The sequence below is a fragment of the Loxodonta africana genome, chromosome 10 (genome assembly GCF_030014295.1).
Source record: "Loxodonta africana isolate mLoxAfr1 chromosome 10, mLoxAfr1.hap2, whole genome shotgun sequence".
Taxonomy (NCBI): domain Eukaryota; kingdom Metazoa; phylum Chordata; class Mammalia; order Proboscidea; family Elephantidae; genus Loxodonta; species Loxodonta africana.
In genome coordinates, this window is record NC_087351.1 from 89,740,058 (window position 1) to 89,755,513 (window position 15,456).

The following is a 15,456-nucleotide window of genomic DNA, read 5'->3' on the forward strand; positions in this document are numbered from 1 at the left end:
TCTCTTTTATTTCCAATATGGTAAATATTGATAGATATAACCCAAATAAACAAAAATTATTTGGGGTCCACAATAATTTTTAAGAGTGTAGAGGTTTGAGAACTACTGCCTCAGGGCATCGTTTCCTCACAGAGGCTGAGCAATTGGCCAGGAAACATGGTACTATAAACCACATGAAGGAAACAGTAGAGTGCTCCATTTTGGAGTTCATTCGCTTCTGTCCTTCCTTTCTCCCCTTTTTTAACACTAACAAGAAAAATCATTCCTAGTTTATAAATTACCTCTTCTTTAGGTAAAATGGATCATTTCTTGGAATACCTAAATCACGCCAATCTATCTCTGAAAGTCAGAGTTGTAGGATACTAGTTGGTTTTTAATAGGTTTGCTCAGGTAATCCAGTATAAATTGTAAATTAGTCTAGGCTGTGGGCCTATTTTGTTCTCTTAACCCCAGAAATTTCAGACCATTTTTGTTTCTTGGCACTATTTATTATCTGTCTCCTCTACTAGAAGGTAGATGATGAGCTTGATGATGGCAGCATCAGAACCAAGCCTGTCACACGGAACTCTGAGGCCCTCTGCACTCCCACCTCATCTCCTAGAATCCTCCCCTTGTCCAGTCTGCTCCAGCCACAAGGCCACTTGGAGCTCTGATATTGCTCAAACACCTTAAACACTCACTCTCCTACTTAAGGGTCTTTGTGCCCACAGTTCCCTCTGCCTGGAATACTATTCCCCTAGTTATCTTATGGCTTACTTCCTTCAGGTTTCTCTCAACTGTCACTTTCTCAGAGGGGCTTCCCAGATGTCCTTCTACAAAATGTCTCACCCCTCCTCTGCTCCATTCCTCTTTATACCCTTAGCCTGCTTCATTTTTCTTCACTGTACTTATTACTGTCTGACATATTCTGTACTGTATCTTGTTGCTTCCAAGACTTTTTTTTTAGATTTTAAAACAACTGAAATATGGGGTGTTTTCAAAAATTGATGGTGTCTTAAAACTGCTGTTGGCCTGGACTGGCATCAAGTCCTACCAGAAGAGATTTGTATTTCCTTCTGCCAGTACTTGAGAGCGCTACCAACCTGAGACAATTTCAAGTTAAATTCTCTGTTTGAGGGTTTTTTTTTTCAGACCACACTGAGGGAGTGAATTCAGACAATAAACTGGTGACTACCGACTTGTGGATCATATTTTCAGCGGGGTTATTTTTCATCCCCTTACATGGTACCGAAGTTGAAGCATTCAAGCTTCCTCACTGTTCTTTGCTGTGTGGAAGGATTTTTTCTTATTTATCTTTTCAGTGAAGGTGTAAGCTTTTGGTGTTCCAGCTCCACGTGGGGGTCTCCTACTAGATTCTCCATCTTGGGTGTTTTTATCCATTCTTAGTGGTACATAAAATATTGGTACATCTTACAGTTGATGACATACAGATTTTATGAAATATGACATATACTTGTTTTCTGTCTGCCTCCCCCACTAGAATCTAAGCTCCATGACAGTGGAGGCTTGGACCGTTTTGCTCATTTTTGGTATCTTCAGTGCCTAGAACAGTGCCATGTATACAAGGGGCTTTCAACAAATATCTGTTGAACGAATAAACAGCAGTCAATAAATATTTGTTGAATGAAGAAGTTAGTTTTTGTCTGGGAACAAAAGAGGAATTTTGGATCAAACTATCATTTATAATATTTGGAAGGTGAGAATAAAACTTTTAATTTGGATCATGAGCCTCACCTTTTTGTACTTGGCATCTAAGATTTAGTCTCTTCTTTGCTTTTAGCATACTACTTTGCACAACTATTGTTCTGCTTACAAAAAAAAAAAAGTTTTAAATAGAACCTGCAACAGCCATATAAAGTTAATATTCATGTTAGCATTTTATGCTCTGAAGAATTAGTGAGAGGTATTCTGGGAAAGATAAACTGCAAATCAGTTGATGTCCGTGATAAGCCACATGAAGGAAAAATACCCACCCTATGACTTGTGCTGACCGAGAGCAGGGAGGCTATCCCAAAAGGAGGAGAGTGCCTGGCAGGCTGGCCAGCTTCATCAGAAAAGACAGAAAGCTGTGTTTCCAATTTCAGTATATACAAAACACAAACACTAAGTTTCAAGAACCACACTTGCTGGATTTCTTCATACACCAGATTTTAAAAACAAACTTTAAAAATAAAATCTCCTTTTGTCTAAGAATGTTCTGTGTTCCTCACTCAAAATATTTATTTACTCTTGGAAAGAAACAACAATTCTATACCAGAGTCCATCCCCCAAAGATCCTTCAAATCAACACGTGCAGAAAACGCATGGTGAGAGGAAGACAGGATGGTGTTCTCATCAGATTTGATGAGAACATGAATTGTCTCAAATAGCTAAAGCCTTGAGGAGGTGGTATTTTCAAAAAAGATGGGTTATATATAATAACCTAGCAGCTCTGAGCAGAGAACTCAAAACTCTTCTATAGCTAGTTACAAGAATAAGCTTTAGAGCCAGCCAAACCTAAAGCTGCATGAACTCAGGCAAACCACTGAATTCACTGTGTTTCATTTCCTCATCTAAAAAACAGGTATACTCACTTCATTAGGGCTGTTAGGAGGGTTAAATGAGAGAATGCCCCATGTACCAGGGTAGAACTGCCCCATAGGGTTTCCTAGGCTGTAACTTTTATGGGAGCAGATTGCCAGGTCTTTTCTCCACACAGGAACCACTGGATAGATTTGAACTACCGACCTTTCAGTTAGCAGCTGAGCACTTAACCATTGCGCCACCAGCTCTCCTTTAATACATATTAACACCTAGAAAAATATTTAGTGAATAGAAACAGTCAACAAAGCGTGGCTATTATATTATTGGGGAGTTCCTGGGTGGTACAAACAGTTAAGAACTGGATTACTAACTGAAAGGTTGGCAGTTCGAACCCACCCAAAGGTGCTTAGGAAGACAGTCCTGGTGATCTGGTTCCGAAGCCTTGAATATCCTACGGAGCAACTCTTTCAGCACACGTGGAGTCACCTGAGTCGGAATCAGCTCCACAACGACTAACAACAACATTATATTGTTTTCACCAACTACATTAATCATTATTATCTTCTATCATCTGGATTTTGGGAAAAAGAAGCTTTATTTCATATACAAACATAAGAAGAGTTTTGTTTTTTTGTTCTTTTTACAGAGATAAGGACATTTATTAAGATTAAAGGGTCAATTCTGCATGAAGATGGATCAATTTTAATTGTGTTAGAACATAATAGGGTTTAAAAACACATGAAGTTAACATTAACAGAACTTAAGAAGGAAGAACTTCAAAGCAGAACTCAAGAAATAACAGATTTTGAAATACCTCGATGCCTTCCGCCTTCAGCTATCCATTTAGAGGACGGGTGTGGGGCATGGAGACAACAGGTCTTACTGGACAATACTGTACTGATCAGTTAGACTATAGTACCTGCTAGTTCAGTGTTCTCCAAAATACAGCTTTTCATTAATTATTCCATTAATGTTTTCAGTAGTTTCCATTCATTCTAGAGCTCAGAACAAATTTTCTTTTCTGCCATGTTCTCTGATATCAATGACGGTGGGTGGATGGAAGTGGACAGAGGGGCAAATTAGAACAAAAACCTGACAGTCAGTGATAATGGTTTAATCTGAAAATTACATAATATAAAACCACTTCCAAAAGTGCACATACACACACATATAATCCATTGCCACTGAGTCGATTCCAACTCATAGTGACCCCAGAGGACAGAACCATAGGGTTTCCGAGGCTTTAATCTTTACAGAAGCAGACACTCACATCTTTCTCCTGCAGAACAGCTGCTGGGTTTAAACCTCCGACCTTTCTGCTAGTAGCTGAGCATTTAACCACTGTGCCACCAGGGCACATGTTCAGGTTTTAACACTTGAACATGGACTTCAGGAGAAGATAAATGAGGATATTATACTAGACTATTTGTTACAGTTTTATTCTCTGAGATCAAATATCTATAACTTGAAAGATACCCAATATTGCCCTTAAACAACACTTTAGGGTTGATTGATGAATGACGAAAAACACCCATACTCTTCACTTCAACTTCTTTCCCCTTAAAGTCTCTTGCCCACTACTTTCACCAGTTCTTTATCCCAGAAGATAAAACCTCTGGATGTTTTTTATCCAAAGCAGTTGCTTTCCCTACCTGTGGGGTGAGGAATGGGGTTCTGGATCAGAAGCAGAAGCCACTGGCGTGGTGATCTTGGTGTTTTCTAGATCTTCAGTCTCTAGAAAATCATGGAAAGAAAGAATTCAATATTTGACAGGGGGCACAATGATAATTATCACATATATATAGCAATTTCAACAAACTCTTTCTTTCCAAAAATATTTTGAGCATAAATTTTATACTCTGGGAGACCTAGCACAAAAGTTAATCAAGTCATCATATCTAATTATTCTCAGACAGCCATAACCCACTCATTCAAAACTAATTCATTTTTTAAACCAAGTCCTTACAAAATGAATCCTAATTCAGGATCATATTTTTCAGAAAGCAGATGGTTAAACTAGAACATGGAGGGCAGAGTGCGAAGTGGGAGGAAATGGGCTGGAGTTCAGTATCAAAGTATGAAGTGCCACAGCTACATTCACTAAGCTCAGATCCTTATATCCAAGGTCAGGTAAAAGATTTTTATAATTTCATTCATTCATTCACTCAGTCATTCACCAATGATTTACTAAACAAGTGTTATATGCCTCTCAAGGGGTATGGAGGTAAAACGCATAAGGAAGTCCATGCTTCCAAGCTCACAATAAGCCTATGGCTGGCATTATTATCACAACCATTTTGTAGGTAAGGAAACTAAGGCATAGAACCAGGATTCAAACCCAGTCATGCTCTTAGTACTTAGTTTTGTGGTTTACTCAAAAAACTGAAGCCTAAAGACTACTTCTCAATAAAACTTAATGAAATAAACCTGAAACACTGAAAGTTTCAAAGTTTGGTAACAACAAAAGTGAAAATGGCAAGCAAATATATGTGATCCAACCTTAACCTATTCACCTTGTCTGACAACAAGATTGATTTTTCTTTTTGTCAATTCATAGTCTCATAGGTAAAAAGACTTTAGAGCTTATGTCACCCAATTTTTCTCCCAATGAAAGAATTTTGAATTTCTAAGACCCTCATCAGATGTTCCCAGGTCTCTGCCACTCTGTGAAAAGGCCCATTTTACTGAGACAGTGCTAACAGAAAGTTTCCCCCTACGCTGACCTAAATAAAATCTGCTTCCTTATAAATTTTGCTCTTCAATCATTCTTCTCACACAATACCCTTTCACAGATATTTACAGTCTGCTGTCACCTTTCCTGGTAGCACAGTAGTTAAGTATTTGGCTGCTAACCAAAAGCTCGGCAGTTTGAATCCACTTGGACACCTGTAGAAGTTGACTTGACAGCAATGGGTTTGGTTTTTTGTTTTTATCACCTTTCCTGCTAGTTCCTTCTCTCCAGGCCAACCATCTCCAGTTCCTCCAGTCATCCTTTAGGTGACCTCTGATCATGCTGACCCCGTTTAGTTGACCTGTTTAGTTTGTTCCATTTAAAGTAAGAAGCTAAACAGACTTTTTTAGCTGTGTTCTAAACCATGCAGAGTACAGGGAAACAATAACCTCTTAATAAGGACACGATATTTCTTGACATGAATACCCTCACCAGGCACTAGATTATTTAACTGCAAACTTACCCTGTTGGCCTAAATAAGTTACCCAAAGTCTCCAGGGCTTATAAAAATAATTTTTTTTCCAAGCCCAGCTTCCCCTATGCTCTATTTTTGAAATAGAATTTTTGAAAATAATTAACTTTTTAAATTTAAGCACAGAACTTTACATATATATGTTATTTATTTCAAACTGACTCTCTGAAATTAGATGAATGTATTTTGCTCACTGCAGAACAAAATTACAGATATAAAGAAATGTTCTACGTTTATTTTTCTAGACTTTACTTCCGTTAAAAAAAAATGTAATGCACATATAATCTATTATTCACTGTAGAAAAATGAGGAAATACAGATAAGAAAAAAAAAGATAACTATAACCCCACTAACCAAAAATAACTATTGTTAACATTCTAGTGCATGTCCTTTCAGATACACACACACACGCACTGAAAACTTGAAAATGGCTTGCGTAATATGTGTACACACATACACATATTTTATATGTGTATATAATATATATACACATATAAAATAAAATAAAAAAACCAAACCCGCTGCCGTCGAGTTAACTCTGACTCATAGCGACCCTATAGGACAGGGTGGAACTATCCCAGAGGGTTTCTACAGAGCGCCTGGTGGATTCAAACTGCTGACCTTTTGGTTAGCAGTCGTAGCCCTTAACCACTACTCCACCAGGGTTTCCACATATGAAATATACATATAAAATGTTTATCATATATATATATATGTATATATATATATATATATTTTTTTAAATATATTTCTAGAAAGGACATGCACCAAAATGTCAAAGAACATTTTTTCATGAACACTTTTCAGGGTCAATAAAAATCTCTTTTGTGGAAAATCTTAGATCTGAATAATATTCACATAAATACATATGTGCCTTATCCTACAATACAAAGAATTTTAAAGAATAATACCAATATTATTACTAAGAATATGGTTACTGAAGTAGAGGTCAGAGTTTACTTGCAGCTCTTTTTGTCTTTATGATATATTCCAAGGGATGCCTCCTGTTAAAAGTGACCACGCTTTAAAGGTCACTTGAAATATTTTTCTGTATATAGTCTTGCCACAGAAATTGTCTGGTTATGTTGCAAAGTTCACTTTTTTCATTTTGGTTTTGAGAAATTACTTTGGATTTCTTCTTTATTTGTTTTACAACCATGTAAAATTTTCGTGTTTCCAAAGTTAAAAATTTTTTTAAATAGGAAATATTCAGAGAAATATAGATTTTTTTCTTATTTTGTATTTAATCTTCCATTATTTTTTTTGAAAATATAAATACATGTACATATATTCATACTCCACCTCCTTTCTTAGGAAAAAAAAATACTCTTTTGCACCTTGCTTTTATCATTTACCAATATAGCCTGGAGAGCTCCCCATAAGAGATTACAGATTGCTCCCTCATTTCTTTTTACACCAGCATACTTTAATGTGTGGATGTACACCATACCGATGTCCCTACTGATGGACATTTGGGTTATTTCAAGTCTATCAATATTCTAAATTGTGCTACACTGCCTTGTGCATATTTCATATTTTTGCCAGGGTGTCTTTGGGATAAATTCTTGGAAGTGCAATTTCTAGACCAAATTCCTCTCCCTAGGTGTTGTGTCATTTTGCATTCCTATCAGCAACATGAGAGCCTGTTTCTGTACGACTTCCACAAGACAATGTTGTCCAACTTTTAGACCATCAACAGAACTTGCTTGCATATCTCAATTCTAATTTGCATTTCTCTCTCTTTTATTAATACAGTATTTTTTTAATATAATAACCCCTTTTTACTTTATTTCCTTAGAACGAATCTCCCAAATTGAAGTGGCTTGTCAAAGGGTTTACATATTCAGACTTTAATATACACTGCCCAATTTTTCTCCAAATTTCACTTCTACTAGTACTGAAATAGTGTGACCATTTTCCCACATCCTCACTAACACTAGGTATACGAATTGCCAATCTGGCAGACAAAACATGATGGGGCATTACTGTTTTAATTTACAATCCTTTGATAATTCATATAGTTGAAACAAACTGTTTTATGCATAGAAAGCAGGTTGCCACTTTTTGTTAAAAATATGGGGTTATACCATACATACTGTTTTAACCTACTTTCTTCATTCAACAACTATATTTATCCATTTAAAGCAGGCCACTGAATCCGTCCTTCAGATATCACTCCACAAATGTTTCACCAAAATCAAAATATACTATATACACAACAGTCACATCAAAAAGGGAAACCTGAATTAATAACTTTGCCTTAATTCACTCAACAGACCTTTACTGAGCCTCTACTATGTGCCAGGTACTGTATTTTATGTTAGGAATATAGAGTTTAATTAGACATGATTTGTGCCCTCAAAGAGCTCCACCGTCTAGTGAGGAAGATAACTGTAATATAGACAATTGTAATATAAATGTGGTCTTCTTTAGAATAGGATTATGCACTAGATACCACAGGAACATAACTAATTTAGAGAGGAAAAGTCTCAAAGGATGTTTTCCTGAAATGGATGGGAACTGAACTGAGTCCTAAAGAATGAGTATGAGTTGGCCAAAACAAGTGTAAAAGGGCATTCCAGGCAGAAGAGACTGAGCAAAAGCAAGAGTCAAAAAAAAAAAAAGAAAGAAAGAAAGAAAGAAAACCACCACACAAAGATTAGACGGGCTAATAAAGCAAACATCTGTCCAAAAGGAAAGGCAAGAAGGGACAGGAAAACTAGTTAAACGGAAACCAGGGCGAAAAGGGAAAGGAGAGTACTGACACACTGCAGGGATTGCAACAATGTCACAACACAATTTGTGTAGAAATTTTTGAATGAGAAACTAATTTGTGCTGTACATTTTCACCTAAAGCACAATAAAAATAAAAAAACACAGCAGTTCAGTGTGGCCGGAAGTCATAGTAGGAGTAAAGGGAGATGAGCCCAGAGACACAGGTCCCATCAATCTGACTTCCTAACAAGGCCTGGCCCCATGCTAGATGCTGGAGATAATGTACTAAAGCAGACGCAGTTCCGGCCCTCATGAAACTTTCAATTCTAGTAGGGAAGACCAGGGAGAACCTTTATCTCACAGGTGATAAGAATTTTGAGCTAGGATGACACGGTCAAATTTGTATTTTTTTGATAGAATTCTATGGCAGCTGTAGGTAGGATGGATTTCCCCAGCAGATCAAGTAGGAGGCCTTTGCAGAAGTCCACATGAGACATAGAGAAGACCTAATTAGCAGTGATAGGTTGAGACAAAGTAGAAAGACTATGATTTAAAAAAATCTAGGTGGCCAAATTTGTTTTTAGTAAGCCCATGCTGGCTCCTAGTAAGCCTTATTTCCTTTCCTAAGTATTCACAATCTGTGAAACAGTTCTAGGCCTTGGCTGATCATCTGTTTCAAGTTTAGTGATATATACAGTCTGGATTCTACCTTTCTTCTCCCTTTAGAACACTGGTACATTTGGTCAATTCTAGTCTCCGACATCCCTCAAAGATGGTGCACAACTACATTTGCAGGCTCTTTCAGGACCCCAGAGGTAGCAGTCATCTCTCAATCTTTATTGGCCTTCAAATATCAAACCCTTCTCCTCCTTTGGGGAGGAAGGGGAACTGCCCATTATAAGGAGTACACAATGGAAGTCAACATGGAAAATCCTTCTCCTTCTAACCCCAGGAAGACCTAAAATACTCCCACCTGGAATTTGAAACAGGATTGATGTAATTACTTTTATACAACATACTGGTGAAGCCATCTGGGCCATCATGAAGAATTTTAAATTATAGACATTTCTTTGCTAATTATAAGATTATACAGATTTTTCTATTTATTTTTGGGTCAGTTTGGGTACACTGTATTTTTCCAGGACTTTGTCCTATTCATCTAAATTTTCATATTTATTAGCTAAATATGTGCATAAGATACACTTACATTTTTAAAGTCTATAGGATTTAAAGAGAGGTCCCTTTTTTACTTCCTGATGTTGGTAATTCGTGCTTTAGCTCTTTTTCCTTGATAAGTTTCCCTGGGGTCTATCAATTTTATTAATCTTTACAAAGGCCAATCTTTGCCATTATTCATCATCTGTGAATGCTTGCTTTTTATTTCATTCATTTCTGTTCTAATTTTATTATTTCTTGCCTTCTATTTTCTTTGGGCTTAATTTGATTTTTTTTTTTTTTTAATTGTGCTTTAGGTGAAAGTTTACAGAGCAAATTGATAGTTTGTACATAAAGTGTTTCATGACCTTGGTTTCATTCCCGATAAAATGTCAATACCTTCTCCCCATTTCCACCCTGTTTCCCCATTTTCTTTCATCCTGATTCTCCACCCCTTCCTGTCTTCTCAGGTAATGCCCTTTTGATCTCGTATAATTGATTATTCTAAGGAGTATGTTCATCTCGGGTGTTATCGTTTATCTTATGTGCTTATCTATAGTTTGGTTGGGAGGTGGTCTCAGGGAATGGCTTCCTTTCCAGGACAAAATGGTGTCTTAGGGCCATAGTCTCCGGGTTCCTTCAGTCTCTGTCAGACCAGCAAGCCTGGTATTTTTGTGAATTTGATTTTTTGCTCTATAATTTTCTCCAACTCTGTCCAGCACCCTCTGTATTTATTACTTCTATTTCCTGAAATGGGTACTTAGCACTTTGATTTTCATCCTTTTTTCTTTAATAAATGCATTTAAAACCATTCACTTTTCTCTAAATACAGTTTTGATACGAAATATTTTCATCATCATTCAAAAAAATTTTCCAATTTCCATTGTGATTTCTTTTTTAACCCATGGTTGTTCCAAGAAAAACCAAATTCATTGCCGTTGAGTTGACTTCCACTCATAGCAACCCTATAGTTTTTAGAAGAGCATTACTTCCAAATGCCATGGGATTTTCAAATTATCTATTTAAAATTGATTTCTAGCTTAACTCATTTTGGCTAGAGAATATACTTTGTATGATTTTTCAATCCTTTCAATTTTGAGAATTGCTTTATGGCCCAGAATAGGGTCAATATTGTAATAGGGTCCACATATCCTTAGGAACAGTGCATACTCTGCACTTGTTGGGTGTAGTGGTCTATACATGTCCATTAGATCAAGTTTGATTATCACACTGCTCAAATCTTCTACATGTTACTGACTGTTTATCAATAACTAAGACAGGTGTGTTAAAAATCTCTCTGTGGATTTGCCCATTTCTTCTTCAGGCTATGTTAATTTGTGGTCTATATATTTTGAGCCTAGTATCAGACATAAAATTAGAATAGTTTTGTATGTGTGTGAACTAAGCCTTTTATAATTATGAAGTGTTTCTCTTTTTTTCCTCCATTCATCTTTTTGCTTTACAGTGCATTTTGTTTTATACTAACATAATGATACCAGCTGTCCACTGGTCAGTGTTTGAATCTTTTGCCAGCCTTTACTTTCATCCATTCTGTATTCTTACATTTTAGGTGTTTGTCTTGTAAAAGCAGAACATACGTGAAGTTTTTTGGTTCTGTTTTTAATCCTGTTGGACAATCTTTTTCTTGTAACTGGAGTAGCTGCTCCATTTTCATTAATGTAATTGCTAATACTTGGATTTAAATCTTCTATCTAATTAGGTGCTATTTGCCCTCCCTATTATATATTCCTTTCTCTTCCTACTGCTCATCTTCTTTCATACTAAGGATGTTTCATTATTGCATTTTCCTCAGGATTGGAGGAAGAGTAGCTGACAACCTTCAATATGCAGATGATACAACCTTGCTGCTAAAAGTGAAGAGGACTTGAAGCACTTACCAATGAGTATCAAAGACTACAACCTTCAGTATAGATTACACCTCAACATACAGAAAACAAAATTTCTCACAACTGGACCAATAAGCAACACTATGATAAACAAAGAAAAGACTGAAGTTGTCAAAGATTTCATTTTACCAGGATCCACTATCAACACCCATGGAAGCAGCAGTCAACAAATCAAACACCACATTGCACTGGGCAAATCTGCTGCAAAAGTGTTAAAAATCAAAGATCTCACTCTAAGAACTAAGGTGCGCCTGACCCAAGCCATGATATTTTCAATTGTGTCCTATGCATGCAAACACTGGACAATGAATAGACCAAACAAGAATTTATGCCTTTGAATTACAATGTTGCCGGAAAATATTAAATATGCCATGGACTACCAGAAGAGCAAACAACTCCTGTCTTGAAAGAAGTACAGCCAGAATGCTTCTTAGAAGTGAGTATGGCAAGACTTTATCTCACTTACTTTGGACACATTATTAGGAGGAACCAGTCCCTGGAGAAGGACATCACGCTTGATAAAGCAGAGTGCAAAGAAGAGGAAGACCTTCAAGGAGATGGAGTGACACAGTGGCTGCAACAGTGGGCTCAAACATAGCAACAATTGTGAGAATGGCGCAGGACAGGGCAGCATTTTGTTCTGTTGTACACAGGGTCACTATGAGTAGAACCGACTGAACAGCACCTAACAACCTACCAACATTAGCTTAGATATTATACTGTTTCATATTTCTTCTAGTGGTTAACCAAGAAATAACATCCTTAGCTTATTAAAATTAAAATTTAAACATAATTTTTTTCTCTCTTCCTAGATCCCAGGATATTAGAACATGCTGAGTTCACTTACCTTCCTTTTTTTACATGAAATTGTCATTCCATCGGTTCAGGGGTTAAAAGCTTCGCTGCTAACCAAAAGATCAGCAGTTTGAATCCACCAGCCACTCCTTGGAAACCCTATGGGGCAGTTCTGCTCTGTCCTATAGGGTTGCTATGAGAAAGAATCAACTCGATGGCAATGGGTTTTTGTTTCTGTTTTTGTCATTCCACAATTTTTTTTAATTTGATGTATTTTTCTACATATATTTAAAATCCAATGTGATATTTCTCAGTCAATATTCATTTAGATTTTGTATACATATTTACCATTTCCATTGGTCTTCATTCCTCCCAACATCTTCAACTTTTCATCTGAAATAATTTTGCTTTTGTCTAAGGATTTAGTTATTCTGTTACTGCAGGTCTACTAGTGATAAATTCTGTTTCTAATTGACTGAAAGTACACATTTCACTTTCATTCTTGCAGACTATTTTCACTGAAAACAGAATTCACATTGGCAGTAGTTATTTTCTTTCAGCATTCTAAAGATAATCATTCCATCATCTTCTAGCTTTCGCTGCTTCTGTGCAGAAGTCAGCTGTAAGTTTAATCACTGCTTCTTTAAAGGAAAACTGTCATTTTCCTCTGATTAATTTAATATTTTCTCATTGCTTTGGTTTTACCTTAATGTGCACCTACATCTGGATCTGTTGTATTTATCCTCCTCGGGGTTCATAGGGCTTCTTAAATCTGTGGATTCTACTAGTTTTGGAAAATTCTCAGCTTTTATCTCTTGAAACATTTCTTCTTCCCATACTTGCTCTCCTCTTCTGGGACTCCAATTATACAAATGACAGACCTTGTTATTATATCCTCTATGTCTCTTATCTCTCCTGAATTTTTCACCACTATCTTTCTACATGTTTCTTTCTGATAGAGGCAGTCCCCAGGTTACAAGCACCTGACTTATGGAAAACTTGTACTTGCCCTTTAATGTTATATGAATTTGCCCTCACGGTAAAATGATTGAACCAACCTCTGTTAGTTGTTGTTAGGTGCTGCTGAGTTGGTTCTGACTGATAGCAACCCTCTCTCTGTACAACAGAACGAAACACTGCCTGGTCCTGCGCCATCCTCACAATTGTTTTTGCGCTTGAGCCCATTTTTACAGCCACTGTGTCAACCCATCTCCTTGAAGGTCTTCCTCTTTTTCACTGACCCTCTACTTTTTTTTCTATTTTACCAAACATGGTGTTCTTCTCCAGGGACTAGTCCCTCCTGATAACATGTCCAAAATACGTCAGACAAAGTCTTGCCGTTCTTGCTTCTAAGGAGCATTCTGGCTGTACTTCCTCCAAGACAGATTTGTTTGTTCTTTTGGCAGTCCATAGTATATTCCTCACCACCACCATAATTCAAAGGCATCAGTTCTTCTTTGCTCTTTCTTATTCATTGTTCAGTTCTGCATGCATATGAAGCAATTGCAAACACCATGGCTTGGGCCAGGCACACGGTAGTCCTTAGAGTGACAAATTTGTTTTTTAACACTTTAAAGAGGTCTTTTGCAGCAGATTTGCCCAACACAATGTGTTGTTTGATTTGTTGACTGCTGCTTTCATGGGTGCCAACTGTAGATTCAAATAAAATGAAATCTTTTCTCCATTTACCATGATGTTGCTTACTGGTCCAGTTGTGGGGATTTTTGTTTTCTTATGTTGAGGTGTAATCCATACTGAAGGCTGTAATCTTTGACCTTCATTAGTAAGTGCTTCAAGTCCTCTTCACTTTCAGCAAGCAAGGTTTTGTCATCTGCATAACACAGGTTGTTAATGAGCCTTCCTCCAATCCTGAATCCCTGTTCTTCATATAGTCCAGCTTCTTGAATTATTTGCTTAGCACACAGATTGAGTAAGTATGGTGAAAGGATGCAACCCTGGCAAACATCTTTCCTGTCTTTAAACCACACAGTATCCCCTTGTTCTGTTTGAACAACTGCTTCTTGATCTATGTACAAGTTCTTCAAGAGCACAATTAAGTATTCTGGAATTTCCATTCTTCACAATGTTATCCATAATTTTATCCACATAGTCGAATACCTTAGCATAGTCAATAAAAAAAGAAAAAAAATTTTTTTTTTTTTAGTCAATAAAACACAGGTAAAAATCTTTCTGCTATTCTCTGCTTTCAGCCAAGAGCCATCTGACATCAGCAATGATATGCCTCATTCCACGTCCTCTTCTGAATCTGGTTGAATTTCCGGCAGTTCCCTGTCAGTGTACTGCTGCAACCGCTTTTGAAAGATCTTCAGCAAAACTTTACTTGCATGTGATATTAATGATATTGTTTGATAATTTCTGCATTCTGTTGGATCACCTTTCTTTGGAATGGCCACAAATATGGATCTCTTCCAGTCAGTTGGCCAGGTAGCTGTCTTCCAAATTTCTTGGCATACACGAGTGAGCACTTCCAGTGCTGCATCTATTTGTTGAAACATCTCAACTGGTATTCCATCAATTCCTGGAGTCTTGTTTTTCGCCAATGTTTTCAGTGCAGCTTGGACTTCTTCCCTCAGTACTATCAGTTCTTGATCATATGCTACCTCCTGAAATGATTGAACATTGACCAATTCTTTTTTGGTATAATAACTGTGTGTATTCCTTCCATCTTCTTTTGATGCCTCCTGTGTCTTCAGTATTTTACCCATAGAATCCTTCAATATTGTAACTCAAGGCTTGAATTTTTTTCTTCAGTTCTTTCAGCTTGAGAAATGCCGAACCAACCCCTACTTGCAACAAATTCTTCATCACAATCACCTTCACTTGCTGCACACACAGCTTTTAAAGTCATTGAAAAGGCTTCGAGCCTTTTCTTCTACTAAAACCAAAAAACCCGTTGCCTTCGAGTCGATTCTGACTCATAGCAACCCTATAGGACAGGGTAGAACTGCTCCATGGGATTCCCAAGAAGCGGCTAGTGGATCTGAACTGCAGACCTTTTGATTAGCAGCCGAGCTCTTAACCACTGTGCCGCCAGGGCTCCCTCTTGCACTAAAGTAAGGCTAAATAAGAACCGTATGCACCTGTTCTGAGTTACCTACAAATTCAACTTACGGATTTAAAGGCACAGTTAGGAACAG

General features: G+C 37.1%; 1 protein-coding gene across 2 annotated transcripts in view; it reads right to left on the bottom strand.

Moving 5' to 3' along the window:
* The window catches only part of TMED8 (transmembrane p24 trafficking protein family member 8), a 37,810-nt gene that overhangs the window by 14,077 nt on the left and 8,277 nt on the right, over positions 1-15,456 (bottom strand). For both annotated transcript variants that reach the window (XM_064292793.1, XM_023546416.2), the window contains exon 2: positions 4,176-4,257. In XM_064292793.1, coding sequence (XP_064148863.1) covers positions 4,176-4,257 — 82 coding nt within the window. The remainder of the gene's footprint in view (positions 1-4,175; positions 4,258-15,456) is intronic.